This window comes from Bos mutus, chromosome 7, assembly GCF_027580195.1.
Source record: "Bos mutus isolate GX-2022 chromosome 7, NWIPB_WYAK_1.1, whole genome shotgun sequence".
In the NCBI taxonomy this organism is placed as follows: domain Eukaryota; kingdom Metazoa; phylum Chordata; class Mammalia; order Artiodactyla; family Bovidae; genus Bos; species Bos mutus.
Window position 1 is genome coordinate 79,228,493 of NC_091623.1, and position 23,172 is coordinate 79,251,664.

Below are 23,172 nucleotides of genomic sequence, written 5' to 3' on the forward strand. Positions count from 1 at the left end.
GAGGAGGTCCTGAGAAACTGCCTGAGCCCACCCGGGGTGGGGGTGGTGAGTTCAGTACAGCCCCAAGGACTCAGGCCCAGGCCTCCTTCTGGTTTGGTTGGAGAAGCTCAGGGGCTCAGTCAGGTTAGAGGAAGCCTGGCCAGGATTTGGTTGTTGTCTTAAGGGGATGAGGGACCAAGGAACACAGCCAGTTCCTGGCTTGGGGGAAGGGCAGAGTGGGGCCACCTGAAATGGGAGCCAGAGGACTTGAGGGTGTAAGGGGAGGCCAGTGGCCTGGATGATTTGCTAGGCCTGTTGGTGAGTGGGACCCTGGCCTTCCTGCTGGCCTCCCTCTGGCCTGCCCTGGTCATCAGCCCATGTGCCTGTGATGTAAAAGGGTTGGGTAGGAGCTTCACCAGGCAGGTGGGAACTGGGGAGATGGGAGGCAGGGGGACCACAGGAGGAAGGATGTGTACCTACCTTGGGCCCTGGGGGTCCAGAGAGCCCTGGTTGGCCTGGTATCCCGTCATCCCCCTGAAGAGAGAACAGTGGAGGCTGCAGCCTTCAGACTTGCGTGCACTGGCTGGGTCCTCTGGCTGTCAGCTGGCCATCCCCTCTCTGCATTTCCTAGCACACTAGTCCACTCCTGGTAGCAGCATTGATCACACTGGGTCAGGGCAGTTCTCCCTCCCCTCCTTGTCCCTCTAGGGCAGGGGTGGGGTAAGACCCACTTCCGTCCCCTGTCCCCACTAGCCCAGAACACAGCTCAGTAGGTATGTGCAAAAGGAATGGATTGGCTGAAGGAGAGGTAATTCATTCCCTCTGTGAACAAACATCTCTGAGCACCCTCTGCAGGCCAGGCAGACAAGATCCCTGCTCAGTGGGTCAGAAGAGACCAAGGGCCAGGAAATATCCAGATAAATTCACAGCCTCATGCTGGGTAGTGGATATGCCCGGAAGAGAATATAAAGGAATGGTGGGATAGAGAGGGACTCAGGGAGAGTGTGGGCTTCAGTAGGTGGCTGGGGATGGCACTTTGGGGGAGGGCACAGCTTTGCTGAGTCCAGTATGAGGAGGAGGAGGCCCAGCCATGGGAAACAATGGGGGAAGATCAATCTGGGTCAGTGGTTCCCAAACTGGAGGGCACATTAGCACCACTGGGGGCTGCTTGAACAGAGCATGCCCACCTCTAGTGTCTCTGACTCAGTGCCTTTGGGCCCCAAACACGTGGGTCTAATGAGACCCAATGATGCTGATAATACTGCTGGTCCAGGATCACACTTTGAGAACCAGTTTGACATGGGAACAAATGATCTGCCTGAGTAATTCTATGTGTTTGATGTATTTCTCTAAGAATGAGTGAATGAATGAATGAATGAATGTGATCCTGACTTCTGAGACAGGTAAGAGCAGCCACCCACAGCGAGGATTTGGGTTTGGTCCCGCTGTGCCCAGCCCCTGCTTTTATCTCCAGCCACTTCCCACATCCCTGCCAAGAAGGCCCTCCACAGGGGCCCTCCACCCCCATCTTCTTCCCAGAAACACTGGGCTTAGCCTGGTCAGAGCTACCTGGACACCAGCCTCCTCCTCCTCTGGTAGAAGTGGCTCTGATAACCTCCACCCAGCATAGCCCATAGACCCTGAGCTCCTCAGAGAGATTCTCATGGGTGATGGGGCTGATAGTCCTGGACTCCAGTCTAACCCTGAGCTGGTCCTTCCCAAGCTGAGTGATCCTGGGCAAGTCACTGCTCATGGGGGCTATAATGCCCCCAGTCTCAGAAGGAAGTTGTGAGATTAGAAGGAATGCATTGGAGGCCCTCAGCTCCCAGAAGATGCTCACTAAGGATAGCTCCTTCCCCCCACTTTCTCTCCTGCCCAGTCCAGGGGCCCTGGCTCCTTCAGGGATGACCACAGCCTGCCTTCCACCCTGGCAGGTGCTGCTTAAGGAAGGAAGAAAAGAGAGCTGACAAGCTAACGGGCTTTATTATTCAGTCCTCACAACCTGCTGTGAAGGTAAGGCAGGAAAAGTCTGTCATGACCTCATTTGACAGAGGAGTAAACTGAGGCCCAGAGAGGAGATGATGTCACTTGTTCAAGGTTATAGAACTTGGTCTTCTAACCCCACTGCTTTGGCTCCAGTGGGGGAGGAGGAGGAGAAAGGGGTCGGGTGAAGGGGCCCCCTGTGTCCAGGCCTGAGACAGGAGTGAGAGGCACTCACCTTGGGGCCTGGGGGTCCACTCGGGCCCTGGAACAAGAGAAGAAGGGGTGTTAGACATCATCCCAGAGGCTGCATCTGGGCTGTCTTTCTTAACATCCTTGTTTTATAAAGGGTGACGTCAAGTCCCAGAGGATGGCAGGGCTGTCTCTGGAACCCAGCTGAGCCATCGTATCTTGGACAGAAATCTGCATTAGATCCCAAGCTGTGATGAGTGGACTGCAGGCTCTCTCCCAGGGGTGTGGGGTTGTGAGAATTTTGCTGGGGTTGGGTCCTGGCCCATCTGCTCCCAGTGGTGGTGGGGGCAAGAGCCCAGGTATGCACCCTGGGCTGCATGCCCAGTCCCGCTGTGGGTGGGCAGGGGAGAGGAGCTTCTGGGCCTCGAACCACAGTCCTGCCTGCCCAGGCCTCTGAAATGCCCTGGATACTGACCGTTGCACCATCTTGTCCAGCTTCTCCTTTGGGACCCTGAGGAGGCATAAGAGAAGAGCACTGAGGCGGGGTGGGGTTGGGGTGTCACAGTTGCCTGAGCCTGTATCTCCTGCCAGACCCTGGGCTGGGGCTGCATGTACGTTCTCTCATGCAAGTGCACTTTTGTCCTCACCAAACCTCTGAAAAGTGGGTGTCACTGTCCTCACTTCACAGATGAGAAAGCTGAGGCTCAGGGAGTTATGTGCCCAGCACAACAAGGAATCGGTGAGCTAGTTGAGCAGTTGCCCTGATAGGGGACCCTGGAGGCAGTCTAGGGGGTGGTGCCAGCTCTGCGCTGGAGGAAGCACAGTCCAACCTGAGCCCTTGGGGGAGGGAAAGGGGTGGTACAATGAGGTCTGACCCCGCTGTTTGGGTTAGGACTAGGGGCACAACAGTGGCTTCATATAGGGAGAAAGAGAGAGAAAAAAGAGAGAGAGGGAGAAGAGGTTGGTAGAGAGGTGCAGAGACAGGGTTTCAGGGTCAGGACTGGGACTGAGATTATAACCAAGGTCAGAATCTAAATGCAGTTAGAGATTGGGGTTAAGAGTTGGGCCAGAGTCTGTAGGCGTGAGTTAGGGCTTGGATAACAGTCTGAACTGGGGGTGTGGATCTGGATTTGGAAATGAGTTTGGGGTCAGACCTGGGTTTGATTCCTGGGTCGGGAAGATCTCTGGGAGAAGGAAATGGCAACCCATTCCAGTATTCTTGGCTGGGAAATCCCATGGACAGAGGAGCCTGGCGGGCTACAGTCCGTGGGGTCACAAAGAATCTGACATGACTGAGCGACTAACACTTTCTCTTTCACTTGGGATCAAGGCCTATGTTGGGGTCAAGGACCTGGTTTGTGTTAGATTAAGGTGTGATTGGAGTAGGAGTCTGGGTTGGGGCTGGGGATAGGATAGGGTGGGGGTTGGTTGTGGGATCAGGGTTGGGAGGTTTGGTAACCACGTCCCGCGTGGTCCAGCTCCATGCCCTCTTTTACCTCTGGGCCTGGTGCTCCCCTGGGGCCATCTTTCCCAGTGTCGCCAGGAGGGCCCCGGGCCCCAGGGGGTCCTGGAGGCCCTGGAGGCCCAGCAGCTCCATCTTGCCCTGGATCTCCCTGAAAGAGATGGGGCCCAGCATGACCCTGAGGGTGGGCGGAGGGAGTTCTGGCCTCCAGAGAGAGAGATAGAGGCCTCCTCAGAGGGGTGGCCAGATGTCTTCGCCTTCCCAGCATGCGGCCGGCTCAGAGGAAAGGGCCTTGTTATTGCGCCTCTTGCTACTTCTTGGTATACAAAGGGACAGGACAGGTCCCTTGGTATATAAAGGGACATGACCTACACCTCTGCATGAGAGACCAATAGGATCTCGTACCCTCCCCCATATGCATCATTGCTCCAGCTCTCAGTGCCTGAAGCCCAGCTATGGAGTTCAGGCGAGAGATGAGACGTATTAGGTGTGGGACAAAGCACACGTGCCCAAACAGCCCCCTTCCTTTTGGAAGGGAGGGGACTGTTTGCCTCCTGAAAGACCTTCCTGGTCGCTCAGCTCTGGCTTTATTAAGTGCTAGAGGCACACTCTCAGGCATTGATCCCAGAGAAACACTGAAAATATTGAAAATTAGAAACATGTCCACACAAAAACCCATACGTGAACATTCACAGCAGCTTTATTCACAATAGCTCCTCATGAGAAACAATCCAGATGTCCTTCAATGGTGAATGGTTAACCAACTGGGGTACGTCCATATCTCGGAGCACTGCTCAGCAATAAATAAAAAACAGAACACTGACTCATGCAACAGCGTGGATGCGTCTCAAGAGATTTATGCGGAGCGAAAAAAGCCAGTCTCAAAAGATGGCTACTAGATGACTGGGCTACACGAGATTCTTGGAATGCAAATTTGCGGAGATGGAGCACCGATCAGCGGGGTTAGGGATGGGGGCTCGAAAGGAGGTAACTACAGCTATAGGTGGAGAGCAGGAGGGCTTTTTGTGTGGTGGTTGCACAAATCTCAAGAGTGATAAGATTGCATGGAAATACTCAGATGCACAAATAAGTAAAATGGGTGAAGTTGGAATAAGGTTGGTGTATTATATCAATGTCAGTTTCCTGGTTGTGGTTGTACTATAGCGATGTAAGATGTCACCATTGAGGGAAACTGGATGATGGGAACATGGGATATTATTTATTACAACTGCATGTGAAACTATAATTATCTTAAAAAAACAAAAAAGCGACAAAGGTACACACCATCTCTTTCTTGCAGCACCCAGTCTCTGACCCTTGGCTGTGTTAGTAATGGGTTAGACCTCAGGCAGCCAGAGCCCTCACCTTGTGGCATGTCCCCGAAAGGAGGAGAGACTGAAGAGCCCCTGGCACTTCCTGATGCTCTCAGGGGTGCCTTCCCAGTACTGGCTTAGGGCACAGTAATGGGGCATCCCTGGCTCACAGTGCCAGCAACTCCCAACCCACCTGTTGCCAAGAAAGGAAGAAGGCATTTGTAGATTGGGCCCCTGCTGCATGCCCAGCGCTGAGGGGTGAGGTTGTCTCACCCAATCCTGTGACCACCTGGCCAGGGCACTGCTACTTATTTAACAGATGAAGAAGCCAGGGGTTAGAGAATAACGATTTACCCAGGGTTACAGAGTAAGGAAGGGCAGGATCTCTTCTGGCTACTGAGGCAAGAGTCTCCTTTAGACAGATTTTTTTCATCTGTGGACCCCACGCTATGAGAAAACTTGCCTCTCTAGACCATGGCACATATGACATAGCTCACTTGTCTTCCCAATTAAAAAATTAACTGAAATTCTCAATGTCCACCACACAGATCTTCTGACCAGTCTGACTTAGCCAGGGTCCTGACCAAGAGACTAGAACTCCAGCCAAAAGACAATGGCTCAGAGTGGCAGTGGGAGTGATTCCTGTCTCACTTTACACTGTGTTAGGAATCACCTGCTAAACAATTCAAAGGCTCAGAGTGGGAACCACTGATATGGACTCTCCTTATCAAGGCAGAAAATGAATGTCAACACTTGAGCATGTTCTAGAGGGTGTTTAACTTCTCCTGAGTTACTTGGAATGAGGCTGGACACCCTTCTTCCCCCAGGATCGGATGGCTGAGGTCTCCCCCTAGGAACGCGGGATGAGTCGAGGGGAGCGTGCACACCAGCAGCCCAGACTTGGCCAGTCTACCTTGAGGATGCGGCGACTGTACATGTGATGGTCTCTACTTATAAAGTCCGGATTGAGCCTCGGGAAAACCATCTAGTCAGCAAATAGGTGTTTGATGAGAAAGGCAGGAGGGTGGTTTGGAAACCACCAGGCTATTTCTGGAGGCAAAACCACTTAACCCAGCCTGGAGAGAGGAAGGGCGTTGGAAGTGACGGACCACAGTGAGAGGATAACAGGGAGGAAGGCCAGGGGTCTCCAAACGGAGGAAACAGGCTCCAAGTGTCAGACATTTTTTATCTTTCTCTAAAGTGTCAGGAGGAAACAAACAAGTGTCAAATTCTTTTCCTTCTCTACACAAATTTAAAGAGAGGTTTCTCTTAAAATTCTGTGTTGCCATGATGACACCTGGCTCCACCTGAACTTAACTTTTCTCAAACCTTGAGCTAACCAAGGTGTTCTTCTTATGGAAATGTTTGTCTTCAGCTATGTTAATGAACTATATATTTACCCTAGACTCAGTCTTTCTTCAGGTTGGTTCTGCCTGGACTCAGAACCGATAAAGGCTCAACAAACCTGTATGTTTTCCTCATATATTGTTCTCCTAATCTATGTTAATGAAACTATATATTTACTTGGAAAACTGCCTTTCTTCAAGATTCATGCCAAGCGTTTTATGTCTGGGATGACTCACCTGGTGCCAATGTTATCTCAAAATGCATGTTGTGGGTGCCACTCTGAGACATCTCCTTTCTCTAATCAACAGCTCACTGATAGGTATATAACCTACTGCTAAAGGCTAGCAGGGGGGCACTCTCTCTGCCCCCTTCTGATGTTTATGTCAGAAGCTTTCTCTATCACTTTTATAGTTGAATAAAACTTTATTACACAAAAGCTCTGAGTGATCAAGCCTCGTCACTGGCCCCCGATTGAATTCTTCTCCTCCAGAGGCCAAGAATCCCTATGTCTTTCGTGGTTCATCAACAGCCTTTTAACAGTCTCCAAAGAGGGCTGCTATGCTTGATCCCATCCCTCGGGTTCTTCTGCAAAGGGACCTCACCCTCCCCCAAGAGCTGGAGTCCATTTCTTCACCCTCTTGACTTGGGTGGGTTCTGTGACTTCTGGGACCAACAGAATGCTGTGGACATGACGCTGTGTCCCTTCTGGAGGAGGCTTTTAACTGGCCTCCTGCCTCTTGGAACGCTACTCTTGGAACGGCCCTTCGTCCACCAGGCTGGGAGGGGCCTGAGCCACACAGAGATCCATGAGCGGGCATCTCCGGCTGAGCTCTCCACCAATAGCCACATGAATTGCCAAGACATGCTTTGTGGAGCCCACCCAGCAGGAGTCCTCAGTCTGCTTCAGACTCTGTTGAAGAGACCCCTGGTTTGTCAGGAGGCACTTCTGGGTACCCAGCCCAGGGGGCATGGAGGGCTAGAGGAGACTCTGACCTACTGTTCCCACTCAGCTGGGTACCCACTTTCCTGATTGCCATGAACCTTCATTTCAGGGGCTTGGGATATAGGATGTCACCCCCACTCACAGTTGGAGAAACTGAGTCTCAGAGAAGGAAGTGATTCACTTCACATCACTCGACTGGTAAGTGGCAGAATTGAACTCTGGGCTCAGGGCATCTGGCTCCAACCACAGCCTTCCTTCTTCCTGGGTGCCAGCTGCTCTCGGGAAGATCAGTCTCTAGTCTGGGCCCGGTGCCAGCCCCACTTTCTGCGTGTCTATGGTGATAAGGGTGACCAGGATGTCTGCTTGTCTGTGCAGAGAATGGAAGCTTTGGCCAAATCAAGGTGCTTGGAGCTTCTACCCGATGGCTGCTTAAGTAAAAACAGGCAGCAAGATAGACCACGGGTGGGGAGGGGGCTGTCACTCCCTTCTTTCTGTGATCAGCATAGGGATCCAGAAGAAACACTTATTACGGTATAAAACAAACCATGCGGGGTCGGGGGAGGGTCTTGCTCAGGTCTTACCTGGGGGCCAAAGTCTCCTGGTGCGCCCTAGGAACAAAAAACAGGATGATCTATCACCAGTACGTCTACTACTTCTTCACATGTGTGGAGCATTTGCTCTGCGCTCAGTGCTTACGCTACCTTATCTCCATTTCCAAGGAGGAAACTGAGGCACAGAGAGGCTAAGTAACTTGCCCAAGGTCACACAGCTAGCAGATCCAGGGCTTGGAGTCAGGCGGTCAGCTATCTATTGCTAGCCTCCAGACACAGTGGAGTAGAACCCGCGAACTTCCAAATAATGATGGATGATAACTGATTCACTGCTTGAAGTCACCAAGCTTTGGAGCAGTGTGCTATGTAGCAGTAGATGCCAAGACAACAATTTTTCTCTGGTTTCAAGAGAGAGGTCTCCCTGCCTTCATCATTTCTACGACTCAGTGGCATTAGCCAGAACTGGCATGAAGGCAACCACTCCACCTGCCAAGTGGTGCCTATTCTTTGTTCATCTACAAAGAACACTTAGTCTGTTACCTTGCGCAGTCTTCTCCATGAGAAGTTGGTTTTAATTTACAGATGGAGTAACTGAGGCCCACAGAGCTGGGCAATTTGCCAAAGATGACACAGTTGCAGTGGAGCTGGAATGCACACCTGAGGCTCCAAACACCAGATCCTGTGCCTTGCTCAGCCCTGATGGGGGACGGGAACCCTGGCTATTCTGACCTACACAGGGCACGTGGCAATGGGGGTTGTGGGTGGCGCAGCACAGCCTGGCCCTGTCCTGCTTAAGAAGTGTCTGTCGGTTCTATCACACCCAGGGCTGTTCTGGCCCCTGACTCCACTGTGGGACACACAGGTCTCCCCTCTCTCCTGCTCCCCTCCAAGGCACCTGGAGTCCCAGCCCTCCAGGAGTCTGACTGTGACATTTAGTGCCCAAATGCCAGGGAAGTCCTTCTCACAAAGAGCTACAAATATCCTGGGGCTAGCTCTCTACCATTTGTTTTCCTGGGAAGTGTTCTCCCCACGAAGAATGCCATCAACAGTGTTCAATTCCCCAGGCTTTTCTGGTACCTTCCTCTTTTCAGGATTGATAATTTTGGAAACCCATCATTTTGGATAGACTATGTTTTGAGATTTGTTACACTCTGGTGCCAGAAGAATTCAGATTCAACCCTCCAGGTACTTTAACTTGTCACACATAAGCCTTGTAACCATTTTAGGAGGTAGGCACCACTAACCCCACTTCACAGATGAAGAAACTGGGGCTCCAGGAGGGGATGTGACTTGCCCAAGGTCACATCCTGGGACTGGGGTTTGAAGGCAGGTTTCTGGCCTCCTTTTTCAGCCCGCCATATCTGGACAGCCTCCAGCATCACTTACCTTTTCCCCTTTGGGGCCCGGAAGTCCCTGGAGAAGGAATATAGAGAAAGAACATGGGTGAGTGAAGAGGACTAGGCTGACCCCCTTCTGGTTTCCCTGAGGCTCTGAGGGCAGAAAGGCCTGTGAGGCTGCGCAGAGCTGTGGGTGGCTGAGTGAAAAGACATGTGAGCCTATCAGCCTTTAGCTGCCCGTGCTGGCCCCAATGAAGCTCTGCACCTCAGTCCTCACCATGAGGAAGACAGGGCACTGGGGCAGTCACTGGCATCCTCTCTGAACAGGGGCAAGTGTGCTAGGCACTCCCCCTAGAGAACAGAGCTCTCCTTGCTCAGCCCTCACTGTGTCCAGACACCAGTGAGGAGTCATTGACTCCTGGGTCTGGAGGTGTGAGAAGGTGGAGGTGGCTTCTGGCAGGCCACGGTGGTTGCCATCACCCTCTGGCTGCAGGGAAATGTGTCTCTTTCAGTCTTGCCAAGTTATTAACACCAGGACTTCTAGGGAAGCGGGTCAAGTCACACACAAGGTACTGACTGTGGGGCTCAGAGACCCTGGGGTTGGGGCTAGGCTGCGGTGGGGCCAGTTTGGCGTTCACACTCTTGGTCAGGGGCCTTGATCACTGGGATGGATCACTCCATCCCAAATCATGTTCTCTTCAGCTAGTAATGGATTCGCTCATTCACTCTTTCAACAACTCATCTGTCTAGGTACTGGGTTCTTTCCTCCCATCCTTTAATAATGTACCCAGCATCAGTCAGCTCTCCAATCATTTGTTAATCCATTCATTTTTCACTCAGTTGTCTGCCCAACCATCACGCATTTATACATGCACAAACTCATCTACTCTTGCTTCCATCCAACTATCTGTACAGTGTTTGATTCATTACCTCACTTGACTGTCCTTCCTTCCACCCACTCATCCATCCACTCATCCGTCCATCTGTCCATCAATCTATCCATCCATCTGTCCTTCCTTTCTTCCATCCATATCCAATTATTAATTTAATTATGCTATCTCTGTGCATCTTATTTATTCTGCTAAGGACACCCATGGACCACCTCTGACCCAGGTGTTGAAAACCCTTCAACGTGATGTCCACCATCCAACTCCTGAGACTGTATGAGGGTATGCTATGTGCTGAGGGCCTGCTGGGAGGGCAGGTGTTTTGAGGGCTGACTGGACACCAGGGAGTGTTGTTCACAGTTTTTTGCATTCCCAGCATCCCTGTGGGGAGAGTTAATATGACTGTTTGACAAAAAAAGAAGTCTCATGCTTGGGAGGTGAAAAGGCCTCCACAAGGTTGCACAGTCAGTAGGGGGTGGGGCTGGATTCGAACTCAACTCTGACAGTCAAATAGCTTCTCTCCATGTTGAACCACATTCTCAGTGGCTCCTCCCTCTGGCGTCCATGGTCATTCCCAACCCCAGAGGCAGCCCCATCCCAGGACACCTACAACTGCCCTGTTATCACTTACAGGCTTTCCATCCAGACCCAGTGGCCCCTGGAAAACGAGAAAGAGAGACAGAGAGAGCACAGAGGTTATATTTCTTCTGTGTTTTATGACCCAGAGGCACTGGGTGACGAGAGACCAAAGCCTGCCCTGAGTTCATGGTCTTGGGTACATTTCACATGGACTCAGGCTGGGGGCATCTCTGTGTTGTTTGTTGCCCAGGATCCCCTCCTCCGAAAACAGAGCCCATTTCTCCTTCAAAGCCACCTGCCTCCATCACCCCACAGGATTTGGACATGTGACCACATTCTCTCCGCCAGGCTGAGTGGTTCAGGAATGAGTGTCATGCCTGAGACTCTGAATGGTGGAGCTTTAGCTTTGTGGTGTCTGCAGATGGCCAGTGACGACTGCACAGAAGCCTCCACTATCTCCCTTCACCTGTCTACACACCTGACGAAGCCTTGCTGAGCTCCACCTCCTTGTGGGGGAATAGAGGAATCCAATGGGGGTGCCATGGACTGGGTCTGCCTGGTCTTGACCAACCCTTGCCCGCTGGGCCTAGCTGTAAACAGTCAGTTTCCCTGGCTGGGTCTCCAGACTGCCCTGGCAGACAGTCATCCACCAGTTCCCCAGATGCCGTGACAATGGCTACCCGTTGGTGCCCTTGCTCAAGGCCCTCACTCCAGGAAGGAAACCAGGGCAGTTCTTAAAGCTGGTCCCCTAAGTGCTTCTGGCCACTCACTTTACATTCAAGTCAAGGGTCTGGATGTCAGGGCAATGGCCTGGGGGCAGCTGGGGTCCCAGGAGAAGGGGGAATGGGGCCATTTCAAGGGTTCAGGCCCTGGGGTCTCCTCGTGAGGTGCAATTTCAGTCCCTGCCATCTGAGCTCAGCAGGAGCTACATGAGCTGGCCTGTCTCCTCGGGCCAGCTCCTGGCCATCTTGACCTGGATCCGTATGAAAGGGCTCTTCTCTTCAGCAGTCCACTAAGAGTGGGCCTTGCCCCCATCTACCCACCACGGGCTCCGGCCCTGATAAGGCCATGTCCTTCTGGGCATCTCTACCTGAGACCCCTCACCCTGGCCTGGCCTTCCCAGCTGCCATAACACAGAGGGCCCAGTCCCATCCTGGGTCTCTTCTGGGGCTATTGGTGGCCTCTATACTCTGCCTGAATTGTAACAGAAGCCCTGTGTAAGGCAGGTGTTATCATTCCCATCTTACAGAGGAGGAAGCTAGGTCCAGTGAGGGGAAGGCATTGCCCCAGGCCAGGCAGCCAGAAGTGGGAACTGGAGCCCAGATGGCAGGGACTTCAATTCTGTGTGGACACAGAAACCTATACCACACTAAGCCCTGGCAGTGGTCTCACCTGGGCTCTGGCCACTCTCTCCCCCTCTTGTCTGCCCTTGTATTCCTCTGTTCAAACTTCCCTTGCTCTATCCCATTGCCCACTGGATCTTGCCTGTCCCTGGACCCCCAGTCACCTTGTCCAGAGTGGTTGCCACTGCAGACTCTGTGCCCAGGCCCTGAGTGTGTCTGTCCATCCTGCTGACCTGAGCCCAGACATAGTGCACACTTTGCCCCTCTTTATTCTGCATGGTTTAAAAAAGTCATAATGCAGATGGAAATTAAAAAGAGACGAAGATGCAGCTTGGAACTAAGTAACACTCTTTCCTTTTCAAGAAATAAGAAGGCGAGGATGCAGAGAAAAAGGAAGCCCTGTGTGTTACCGATGGGAATAAACCGTGCAGCCGCTAGGGAAAACAGTATGGAGGTTCCTCAAATAATAAAAAACAAAACCACCTTATGATCCGGCAATTCCACGTCAGGGTATTTATCCAAGAAAAATGAAAACAATAATTCAAAAAGATACTTGCACCTCCATTGCAGCATTTTTCACAATAATGAACAGAGAAACAACCTAAGTGTCACTGATGGATAAACTGATAAGAAGATGTGGCGCGCGCACACACACACACACACACACACACACACACACACACGAAAACACTATTCAACCATAAGAGAATGAGAGGAGCTTGCCTTTTCAACAACATGGCTGGACTGTGAAGTGCATTATGCTAAGTGAAGAAGTCAGGCAGAAAAAGACAAATACCACATGATCTCATTTATGAGTGAGTGAGTGAGTAGAAGTCACTCAGTTGTGTCTGACTCTTTGTGAACCCATGGACTATAGTCGATGGAATTCTCCAGGCCATAATGAAGGAGGAAACAGACAGAACAGGCTCCATCTTGGGCCGGACTGTGGACTTTGAGCTATATGCCTACTATCTATGGAAATGACATACCAACTGGAAAACCAGGCCCCCTGGATGGAAGAGCCCCAGGGCTCGTACCTGGACTCTGCTGCCTAAAAGAATACCCTAATTATCTGTGTAACTGAATAGAATCATAAATTCTATTATGCTTGATTCATGGGGTTGCAAAGAGTTGGACACGACTGAGCAACTGATCTGATCTGATCTGATTATGCTTATTGGGGTATGACCACAGGCCTGTTGATAATTGCCCACTGTTAACTATCTAGGCTTCAGTTCAGTTCAGTTCAGTTTAGTCACTTAGTCGTGTCAGACTCTTTGTGACCCCATGAATCACAGCACACCAGGCCTCCCTGTCCATCACCAACTCCCGGAGTTCACTCAGACTTACATCCATCGAGTCGGTGATGCCATCCAGCCATCTCATCCTCTGTTGTCCCCTTCTCCTCCTGCCCTCAATCCCTCCCAGCATCAGAGTCTTTTCCAATGAGTCAAGTCTTCGCATGAGGTGGCCAAAGTACTGGAGTTTCAGCTTTAGCATCATTCCTTCCAAAGAAATCCCAGGGCTGATCTCCTTCAGAATGGACTGGTTGGATCTCCTTGCAGTCCAAGGGACTCTCAAGAGTCTTCTCCAACACCACAGTTCAAAAGCATCAATTCTTCGGCGCTCAGCTTTCTTCACAGCCCAACTCTCACATCCATACAGGCATATGAATTACGGGTTAACTTTGATTGTATCTTTCTTTTCCTTTGTTCAGACTAGTTTCAGGGAATTTGGGGAGGTGGGTTTGAGCATGTACACTTAGGGTATATAAGGTTTTCTGAAAACCTGGTCAGGGTCCTTGGCTAAGAGGAGATTCTGCCTTGGGCCCGCCGGTGTAATAAACTGCACTCCACTATCTGCATTGTCCTTCTGAGTGAGTTTGTTTCCCAGAACACGTGGCTACAACATTTGGTGCATGGGCCGGGAAACTCCTCACTTTGAGGAGACAAGTCCCATTTGGGACTACTCCGAGGCCTTGCGGCTGGAATCTTCTAGAGGGGGTAAGATGCCTCGCCCTTTTGGAAGGATTCTGCTTCTCAGTGCCCGGACCTTCATGTTAGTAGGTAGTGGACGGCAGCAGGGGAACTGAGTGCTCAGGTGAGGAGGAACCCACCCAGCAGGGTGGAAGAGGGGGCCTGATTACCCCCCTGGGAGGGACTATAAGGGGCATGGGCCCACAGGAGCCTGGAATAGGCAAGTGGAAGCGATTGCTTGGTACACAGGTTGACGAGAGTGTTAGGGCTTGGGAAGGAAATTTGTGAAGGTCATTTAGGAGGTGGTGTCCACACCGTCTTGGGGAAAATTATTACCAAGCAATTCCCAGGGGATTTTTAGGAGAAGAAACTTGGTTTTTGTGTGCTCGTATTCTGCCCTCCCCAAGGAGGTCTCCCATCTGCTGTGACCCCCTCGGAATTGTCAGGCTAGAAGGAGGGGGATACATAAGTGAGTATGAGTTGGCTTTTCCGGAGACAGCCTGGGACGTGGGATATTTAACCCATCTGTATTTTAATCCACACCTGATCAAGCCCACCAAGGCAGAACAGACTTTAAAAGTTAAGGGAGAAACAGTCTTCAGTCACGTGGTGTTCTGGTTCGGCTGTGCTGACCGACAGGTGAAGACACGCCAATCCCCCTTCTTCCTCTGGGATCTGGCAGGTAAGGCTATTCTCACCCAATTAGGAGGGAGGCAGAATGGCAATTTAAGTGTCATTGAGCGGAAATATCAGAAGTACATAGGGTACTGAGAACTTTGTAGACAGAATGAAAAGGAAAAGTAGAAGGTCCGAGAAGGTAAGCAAGATGTGGGGGAAGTAAATCTAAGGCAAGTGTATTGGAGTGCATGATTAAAAATTTAAAGAAGGGATTTGGAGGAGACTATGGGGTGAAAATGACGCCTAACTGCCTCTGCATACTCTGTGAGGTCAAATGGATGGCCACCAGAGAACACCATGAACTTAAAAATAGTGAAAGCAGTCTATACAGTAGTCACAGGAGAGCCAGGACACCTGGATCAATATCCATATATTGACTCATGGCTAGGGTTAGCTCAAGATCTCCTACTTGGACAAGATTCTGTATTCAGAAGGGAAAGGGAAAAATATTAGTGGCACAAAAATTGACTGATGATAAAAAAGGAAATTCTACAGGATTTGGACGGGGGAGACCTGACCCCTCCCCCATACTGGATAATGACGTGCCTGCCTCTCAGTGTTCCACCAGGACCGGAGGCCGCCTTAATGCTTGATCCAGGGCCAGGTGAAGTCCTGCAGCAGCAACTGCTCTTCCACCAGCTCTCCCAGAGTTCCTAGAGCCACGGTTTCGGCAGGCTCCAATCCCAGCAATGGAGACCTCTGGTCAACTCCCCCAGAATTCTACCTCAGCTGGACCTCCTAGATTGTATCCAACTCTCCCGTAACCCCTCAAGATGAATGGAGGTTGCACAATCTCCCGGAAAGGAAACCGGACGGGCTAAACAGTCAAAAGAGAGAGTTAACTCAACAATTCCCTGAGGCCTGAGCAGAAGACAACTCACCCCCTCCCCAGGCTTGCAAAACAAGTCCCACTGGTAATAGAACTCAAACTCGGTACAATTACCTGAGCACCTGCCTTGCTAAGCCATTTACTCTTTACATGACTGAAAAGGACAAGGTGGCTACAGGAGTGTTGTCCCAGACTATGGGGACATGGGACAGACCAGTGACTTATTTCTAATCAGCTGGACAGTGTTGCCACTGGGTGGCTGGGATGCTTACGGGCAGTTGCTGCAGTTGCCTTACTGGTCTCGGAGGCAACCAAGCTGACTTTGGGCGAAGATTTGTTCGTAAAAGTCCCACATGAGGTCAACATTTTCCTGAGAGGGGACCCCCATAAATGGCTGTCGACATCCCGGATTACTCAATACCAGGGACTGTCATGTGAGAACCCCCATGTTACTACTGAGCCTTGTCAGGCCCTGAATCTGGCCACTGTCCTTCCTGTGGGAGAAGGTGGGTCCTCACATGATTGCAAGGAAATATGCCAGCAGACTTGACTTGAGAGACCAGCCAATCCTGGACCCAGATTTGGTCCTGTACACCAAGGGCACCAGCCTGGTGAAACAAGGACAACGACTGGCGGGATGTGCAGTAGTCACGGAAGAAACCATCTTGAGGCTAGCTCTCTGCCATCACACTGGTCCGCTCAACAGGCTGAACTATATGCTCTAATCCAGGCCCTCCAGCTGTCAAAAGGACAAAATCTCAGAACCGCACTGCCTGCTCACAGGTCAATGCTGCCTCTCGGCACGGACGGAAACCTCCAGGGATTCAGGTAAAAGGCACGTTGCCCTTTGAACACCTGGAAGTGGACTTTACTGAAATGAAACCTCACTGACACTACCATTACCTGCTGGTCATGGTATGTACGTTCTTGGGATGGGTAGAAGCTTTTCCTACCTGGACTGAAAGAGCATCAAAAGTAGCCCAGTGCCTGCTTAGGGAGATAGTTCCCAGATTTGGATTTCCTACCAGCATTGGATTGGACAATGGCCCGGCTTTTGTAGCTGATTTAGTATAACAAGTAAGCAAAAGATCAAGTGGAAATTACATACAGCATATAGGCCCCAGAGTTCTGGGATGGTGGAAGGAGCCAGCCGGACACTTAAAGAGACACTCTCCAAGTGGGTCATAGACACTGACTGCTCCTGGGTGGACTTGTTTTCGACGGCTCTGCTCAGACTCAGGATGACCCCACAGTCCCATGGCTCTTCTCCGTACAAAATTGTGTATAGGAGGCCCCCTCCCATAATAAAACAGGTGTCAACAAATTTGCCTCAGGTAAGGGGAGATGAGATTTCACAGCAGATGGAACAACTGGGTAATAATAAATCAGGTAACTAAGTTTGTACAAGAAAGGGTGCCATTCCCCCTTGGGGAACAGATTCACGAATTTGTGCCCAGGGATCAGGGGCAGTCATGGACTGGAAACACGACTCCTTGGCCCCATATTGGAAGGGTCCATATACTGTTGTTCTAACCAGCACTACTGCAGTTAAAGTTGCAGGTGTCACTCCCTGGATCTTCCACATGAGGGTGAAGAGAGCATACCACGCAGACCCAGAGGACACCGAGTGGACTATACAACAGGACCCCACTGATCCCCGTGAAACCAAGATCATCTTAAAGAAGAAACAGAGATGAAGCTCTACAATCAACTGCTGGTACAAGGACTTGCTGGTATCATCTTAAGACTAACCATAGTTTCAGTACAAAGAGGGACCTGTGCTATAATTAAAGTTGAATGTTGTGTATATATTCCTGATTTATCTGGCTATATATCAGCCACCCTAGATGACATGAAAGGTCAGGTAAAAGTTATGTTTGATGATAATCTTCCATTTTGGACTTCGGTCCTATTTTAGGTGAAGGGTGATGTGTGGAAAACTATATTTACCATTGTTACAGTTGCCTTGATAGTTCTGCTTTGTGGACCCTTTATTTTACAATGTTTTATGAACTTTGTAACCCAAAGGTTGATGTCGTTCTCCCAAATTGGAGGTTGGAGAGTCAGGATGCAATATATCCCTATGAATGATGCTCATACTTTGAGTTAAGAGCATCAAGAGGGGGGAATGAAGGAGGAAACAGACAGAACAGGCTCCATCTTGAAAGCAGGACTCCATCTTGGGCCGGACTGTGGACTTTGAGCTTTATGCCCAGTATCTATGGAAATGACATACCAACTGGAAAACCAGGCCCCCTGGATGGAAGAGCCCCAAGGCTCGTACCTGGACTCTCTGTTGCCTAAAAGAATACCCTAATTATCTGTGTAACCGAATAGAATCATAAATTCTATTATGCTTATAGGGATATGACCACAGGCCTGTTGATAATTGTCCACTGTTAACTACCTAGGCTTAAGGCATATGAATCATGGGTTAACTTTGATTGTATCTTTCTTTTCCTTTGTTCAGACTAGTTTCAGGGAATTTGGGGAGGTGGGTTTGAGCATGTACACTTAGGGTATATAAGGTTTTCAGAAAAACTGGTCAGGGTCATTGGCTAAGAGGAGACTCTGCCTTGGGCCCGCCGGTGTAATAAACTGCACTCCACTATCTGCATTGTCCTTCTGAGTGAGTTTGTTTCCCAGAACACGTGGCTACAACAATAATACTGGAATGGGTAGCCTTTCCCTTCTCCGGGGGATCTTCCCAACCCAGGAATCGAACCAGGGTCTCCTGCATTGCAGGTGGATTCTGTACCAACTGAGCTGTGAGTGAAACCCTCTTTTTATATGTGGAATATAACACCAAACAACAACAAAATAAATGAGCTTATAGATAGAACACACTGAAGGTTGCCAGAAGTAGGGGGGTGGGTGAAATGGAAGAAAAGGTAAAAAGGCACAACCTTCAAGTTACAAGATAAACAAGCTCTAGGGATGTAACGTACAGCAAGGATGACTCCAGTTAACAACACTGTATTGTATACTTGAAAGTTACTAAGAGGGTAGATCTCCAAAGTCTTCATTACAAGAAACAAAACAAAACAGAGACTAAGGTGTAGCTTAGAACTAAATGAAGCTCTTTTCTTCACATGCCAGGGGGCAGAACACAGCAGACCTCACTGCTAAGTCACCAGCAGCAGCTGGTGACATGAGCTGGCCTTGGAACTAGATTGCATCATGAGTTCAAGACACTCCTGATAAAGGCCAGGACACAGAGCAGGGCTTGCTTTGGACCTGACTCCCTTTCCTACATGGATCTGCCGTTGCCACAGCTCTGGGAGCCTGGTGCCACGTCCCTTCCTACAGATGAAGAAGCTGAGCCAGTGGGACTGTCCAAGGGCTTGAAATAGGCCCTACTCTCCATGGAATGCTCTCTCTCGCCGGTAGCACAGGACAGCAGGAGTGACGGATGGCTATCCAGGGAATCTGGGGAGAAGGCTCATAGGCCTTGCCTTCCTTCCAGGATTTCTGGTGCCTCTGACTCCCTGAGTGAGGAGACGAAAGGCTCTCTGGACCTTCTTTCACTTTGACCCTCTGCCAGGCCCAGTTCCAGTTGACGTGAGGCATGCAGTGCCACAGTGCCCCCCTTTTCTAGAAATGACTGTTACAGAAGGGAGCTTGGGGATGTTCCCTTGGCTTTGACCCCAGAGGGGAAAACTCAGTGCCACCAACTGTCTCTGAGAGCATTCTGAAGGCCAGACCTCAGCAGCCCCCTCCTAAGAGTGACCAGGGGCCTCTTGCCTTCCAGGCAGGATGCTACCTTCTGCCACCTCCAAGACTGTCCCAGTGGATCATTGACAGTGCAGCCTCAGTTCCCAGCTTACTAGTTTGTGAGAAACCCTCTACATGGCAGAAAACCAAGTTTTCAATCCGGGATCCTGTCTGTATTTGGGGTCACAGGGCCTTTGGCTCCTGGGACTTGATAAAGTTTGTAGTTTCAGAGTAATGGCAGAGGGGGCATGAAGAGCACCAACCTTGGAAATGCCCACGGTGAGGCTGAAGGAAAGTTACGAGTTCCTCAGGAATTCAAAGCTGGAGCTGTATGTGGAGACTCCCATGGACAGAGGAGCCTGGTGGGCTACAGTTCATCGGGTCACAAAGAGTTGGACATGAGTGAAATGACTTAGCATGCACGTGGTTAGATATGATGCCAAGAAGATTCCCTTGGCGAACATAGAATGGTGATGTGCAGATACTTAGAGACCAGAGGGTGGGGGCCTGACTTCAGGGACGGAGCTGACCCACAGCCATGGCTTTGGTCTGTGGAGGTGGCTCTGGGCTCATCTCTGATGGCACCGAGGCAGGAAGGTTATGCCCAGGCCCTTGAATTCTCTGTCTGGAGAAATAGCTAATGCTTGGAGAGGCTGCTCGGTGACCACGGGTCACTGGGAGTCACCGAGGAGGGAACTCACAGAAGGGTGGGGTGGAGGAGGAAACAGCTTGGTTTTGGAGTCAGATGGACTTGCCCAGCTTTGGGGCATGATTCTGACCCCTCTTATCTTGGGAGAGGCTGGGGCCCGGGCTGTGACCCTTAGAGGATGGGCCCTGCCCACAGTCACCCTAATACTGCTTTTACCAAACTGGTGTCCATGGAACACTGGTGTCTTGCAGGGTGTTACAGGCTTGCCTGGGGAAAGGAATTCTATGGTCAAGTAAGGAGTTGTTGTTGAGTTACCAAGTTGTGTCCAGCTCTTTGAGACTCCAGGGACTGCAGCACTCCAGGCTTCCCTGTCCCTCACTGTCTCTCGGAGTTTGCCTAAGTTCATGTCCATTGAACCGGTGATGCCATCCAACCATCTCATCCTCTGTTGCCCTCTTCTCCTGTCTTCAATCTTTTCCAGCATCAGGGTCTTTCCCAATGAGTCAACTGTTTGCTTCAGGTGGCCAAAGTATTGGAGTTTCACTTTCATTATCAGTCCTTCCAAAGAGTATTCAGAGTTGATTTCCTTTAAGATTGACTGGTTTGATCTCCTTGCTTTCCAAGGGACTCTTAAGAGTCTTATCCACAGAAGATTTTTTGAACCATAGTTCAAAAGCATCAATTCTTCAGCGTTCTGCCTTCTTTACTGTCCAATTCTCACATCCATACACAACTACTGGAAAGACCATATCCTTGAATATATGGACCTTTGTTGGCAAAGTGATTTCTTTGCTTTTTGTCATAGCTATCCTGCCAAGAAGCAATTGTCTTCTAACTTCATGATTGCAGTCACCATCCACAGTGAAGTAAGGAGCTATACCCTGTGAAATAGGTTTCTTTCCTGCAAGATTTGCCTGAGCCATCATTCTGCTTGTGGGTCTCCCAGAAGGCAATGTTCCCAGCCTCACTGGATCCCTTGTCTCAGGGCCTGGCTGAATCTTTGCAAAGCAACTGTGATGGCAGGCTGTGTGGATGAACCTGGTGTTTCCATGAGTTGGAGGGAGGTCCAAGCCTGGCTCTGAGTGCTCTGTGAGGAAGAGAAACATTCTGGGGAAGGGTAGGCCTAGTAGATGGGCTGGACCAAGTCCAGGCTGAGTGCCCCAGCTGCTGACAAGCTGGCTTTGAGCAGGAGGGGAATGTACTGGGAAGCCAAGCCATCTGGAAGAGCAGAGCCCCAGACAGGGTGATGGCAGGGCCTTGGTGGCAGGGGATCTTATCCTATCCAGACAGCCCTCCCTTCCCGGACTCTCGGCAGAGATGCTTCTCTCCCTGCATCTCCCACCAGAGGAGCAGAAGGAATGACACAGAGTGAAGGGAGGACTGGGGCCTTCCCTGGGTTCAAACCCCCTCTCTGAGCCTCAGCTCCCACAGAATGGGTGACCCTGAGGGTCATATGCCACAACACTGTGCCTGGAGTTGCTTGGTCCCTGCTGGCTCCTTCCCCTGCCTGATCAAAGCCGTGGAATTCACCAGAGGTTTTCAACGCTTTCTGCCCTCCATGAAGCTAGACAGCTATTTACAAGGCTGGGTTATGCTTTAAACCACTCCTTCCTGGTGCAGATCAGCTGAGCTCCAGGGTGATTCTGGTTGTATAGAAGCAAACAGAACCTTGCGCTGTGCTGAACCTCAGGCCGGAGGACAGAGCCCCCGTGCTGGCCCACCCCCTTGCCCCGCTCAACAACCTGAGCAGCCTGGAACCTCAGTTTCTTCATCTGTAAAATGGAGGTCATGCCTTTCTCTCAAATGACAAGTTCAACATGGGTCCCAAGATAGTCTCCTTGGTCTCCTCTTTCAGATCAACCCAAGTTGTGAGACTTACAGGCAAGCAGACACGGAGTGGAGTCTGCACTGGCCCTGGGGTGGGCAGCACTGGGGAGGGATGTTTGGGTGGCCTTCCAAGTGGCTGGCAGTGAGATGCCAGGCTGTGCCACTGCCAACATCTCTTACCTTTGTGGGTTGGCTCCCTCCCTCACCCCTTGGTTATTTCCTAAGCAGGGTTCCATGGAGCCATCTTTCAAAAAAATATTAGCAAGTATGGCAAAAGAGAGGAGGTTTCTTGGTGAAGTAAGTTTGGGCCAGGGAGTATGCCAACCCTATCACTGGAGCATCTCAATGTGGCCATGGAACAAAGCCTTGGAGGGACCCCAGGGCAAAGAAGTTGTGCAGACTGTTTCCTCTGTGTGAGGCTGGCTCTGTTCCTCTCTGTTAGCTGTGGCTCAGGCCTCCCAACTGGCGAGAGTTATCTGTTGTATGGAGCTGAATCAATACACTGGCCGTGTTTAGACAGAGACAGGAGTAAATGCTCAGACCAGCCGGGGCTGGGTGACTATCTTGCTTTCTGGTTGTAATTAATGCTGACAGCTCCTGTAGGGGAATGGAGCACCCCCCAAATGCACCAGAACAGGGCCCCTGGATGGGGGGCTTACCAGGATTATCAGTCCAGGGTCCAGTAATTATGGCCCAGATGTTGACAATTCATCAAATTACAAGGCTGTTGGGGCCCAGAGTCCCAGCCCGGGGCGTGTGCTTTCCTGTGCAAAGGCTCTCTCATTAGGGCTGTCCAGTGGGCAAGGGGGTGGATGGGCAGCGCCCTCGGGCAGGTCAGTACCATGTGGTTCTGATTTCTCAGGTCAGACTGTTTGCATACACACGGGCCACAGCACAACTGTCTGGGCTTAGCAATTTCCCAGACTTGAATTCCACTGTAGGGTAAGGGAAGAAAGAACCCCCATTCATACGTCCAGGCTGGCTGCAGCTTGTGTCTTGGTGGTGGCATGTGGCTTCTTCTGGGGAACCCCTTCCTGGGGTCTCAAGCCCTTTGTAGAGTGGTCTTTGCAGTCACCTGATACACCTAACTCGGAGAAGGCAACGGCACCCCACTCCAGTACTCTTGCCTCGAAAATCCCATGGATGGAGGAGCCTGGTAGGCTGCAGTCCATGGGGTCGCTAAGAGTTGGACACGACTGAGCGACTTCACTTTCACTTTTCACTTTCATGCATTGGAGAAGGAAATGGCAACCCACTCTAGTGTTCTTGCCTGGAGAATCCCAGGGACGGGGGAGCCTGGTGGGTTGCCGTCTATGGGGTCGCAGAGTCGGACACAACTAAAGTGACTTAGCAGCAGCAGCAGCAGCTACACCTAACTCAGAGTGAGCTATGGGGACTCCAGCTGTGGGGGAACCTAGGAGCCTGCCAAGGTCCGAGCCCTGCCCTTCACTTGCTCCTTGGCCCTCCCGTGCTGCCCTCTCTCACTCCTTGTCTGGGCAAGGGAGGGCAGGGCTGGCCTGGAGCCGGGTTTGGTTTAGTCCATGCAGTTAAAAAAAAAAAAAAAGAAGTAAAACTTACCCAAACTA

At 50.9% G+C, this 23,172-nt stretch overlaps 1 protein-coding gene across 1 annotated transcript in view; it reads right to left on the bottom strand.

Moving 5' to 3' along the window:
• Positions 1 to 23,172, bottom strand: part of COL23A1 (collagen type XXIII alpha 1 chain) — a 410,853-nt gene that overhangs the window by 19,638 nt on the left and 368,043 nt on the right. Inside the window, exons 6-12 of the mRNA XM_070374177.1 lie at positions 10,623 to 10,649; positions 9,154 to 9,180; positions 7,798 to 7,824; positions 3,648 to 3,764; positions 2,627 to 2,662; positions 2,198 to 2,224; positions 460 to 513 (exon numbers count right to left, since the gene is read on the bottom strand). Coding sequence (XP_070230278.1) covers positions 460 to 513; positions 2,198 to 2,224; positions 2,627 to 2,662; positions 3,648 to 3,764; positions 7,798 to 7,824; positions 9,154 to 9,180; positions 10,623 to 10,649 — 315 coding nt within the window. The remainder of the gene's footprint in view (positions 1 to 459; positions 514 to 2,197; positions 2,225 to 2,626; positions 2,663 to 3,647; positions 3,765 to 7,797; positions 7,825 to 9,153; positions 9,181 to 10,622; positions 10,650 to 23,172) is intronic.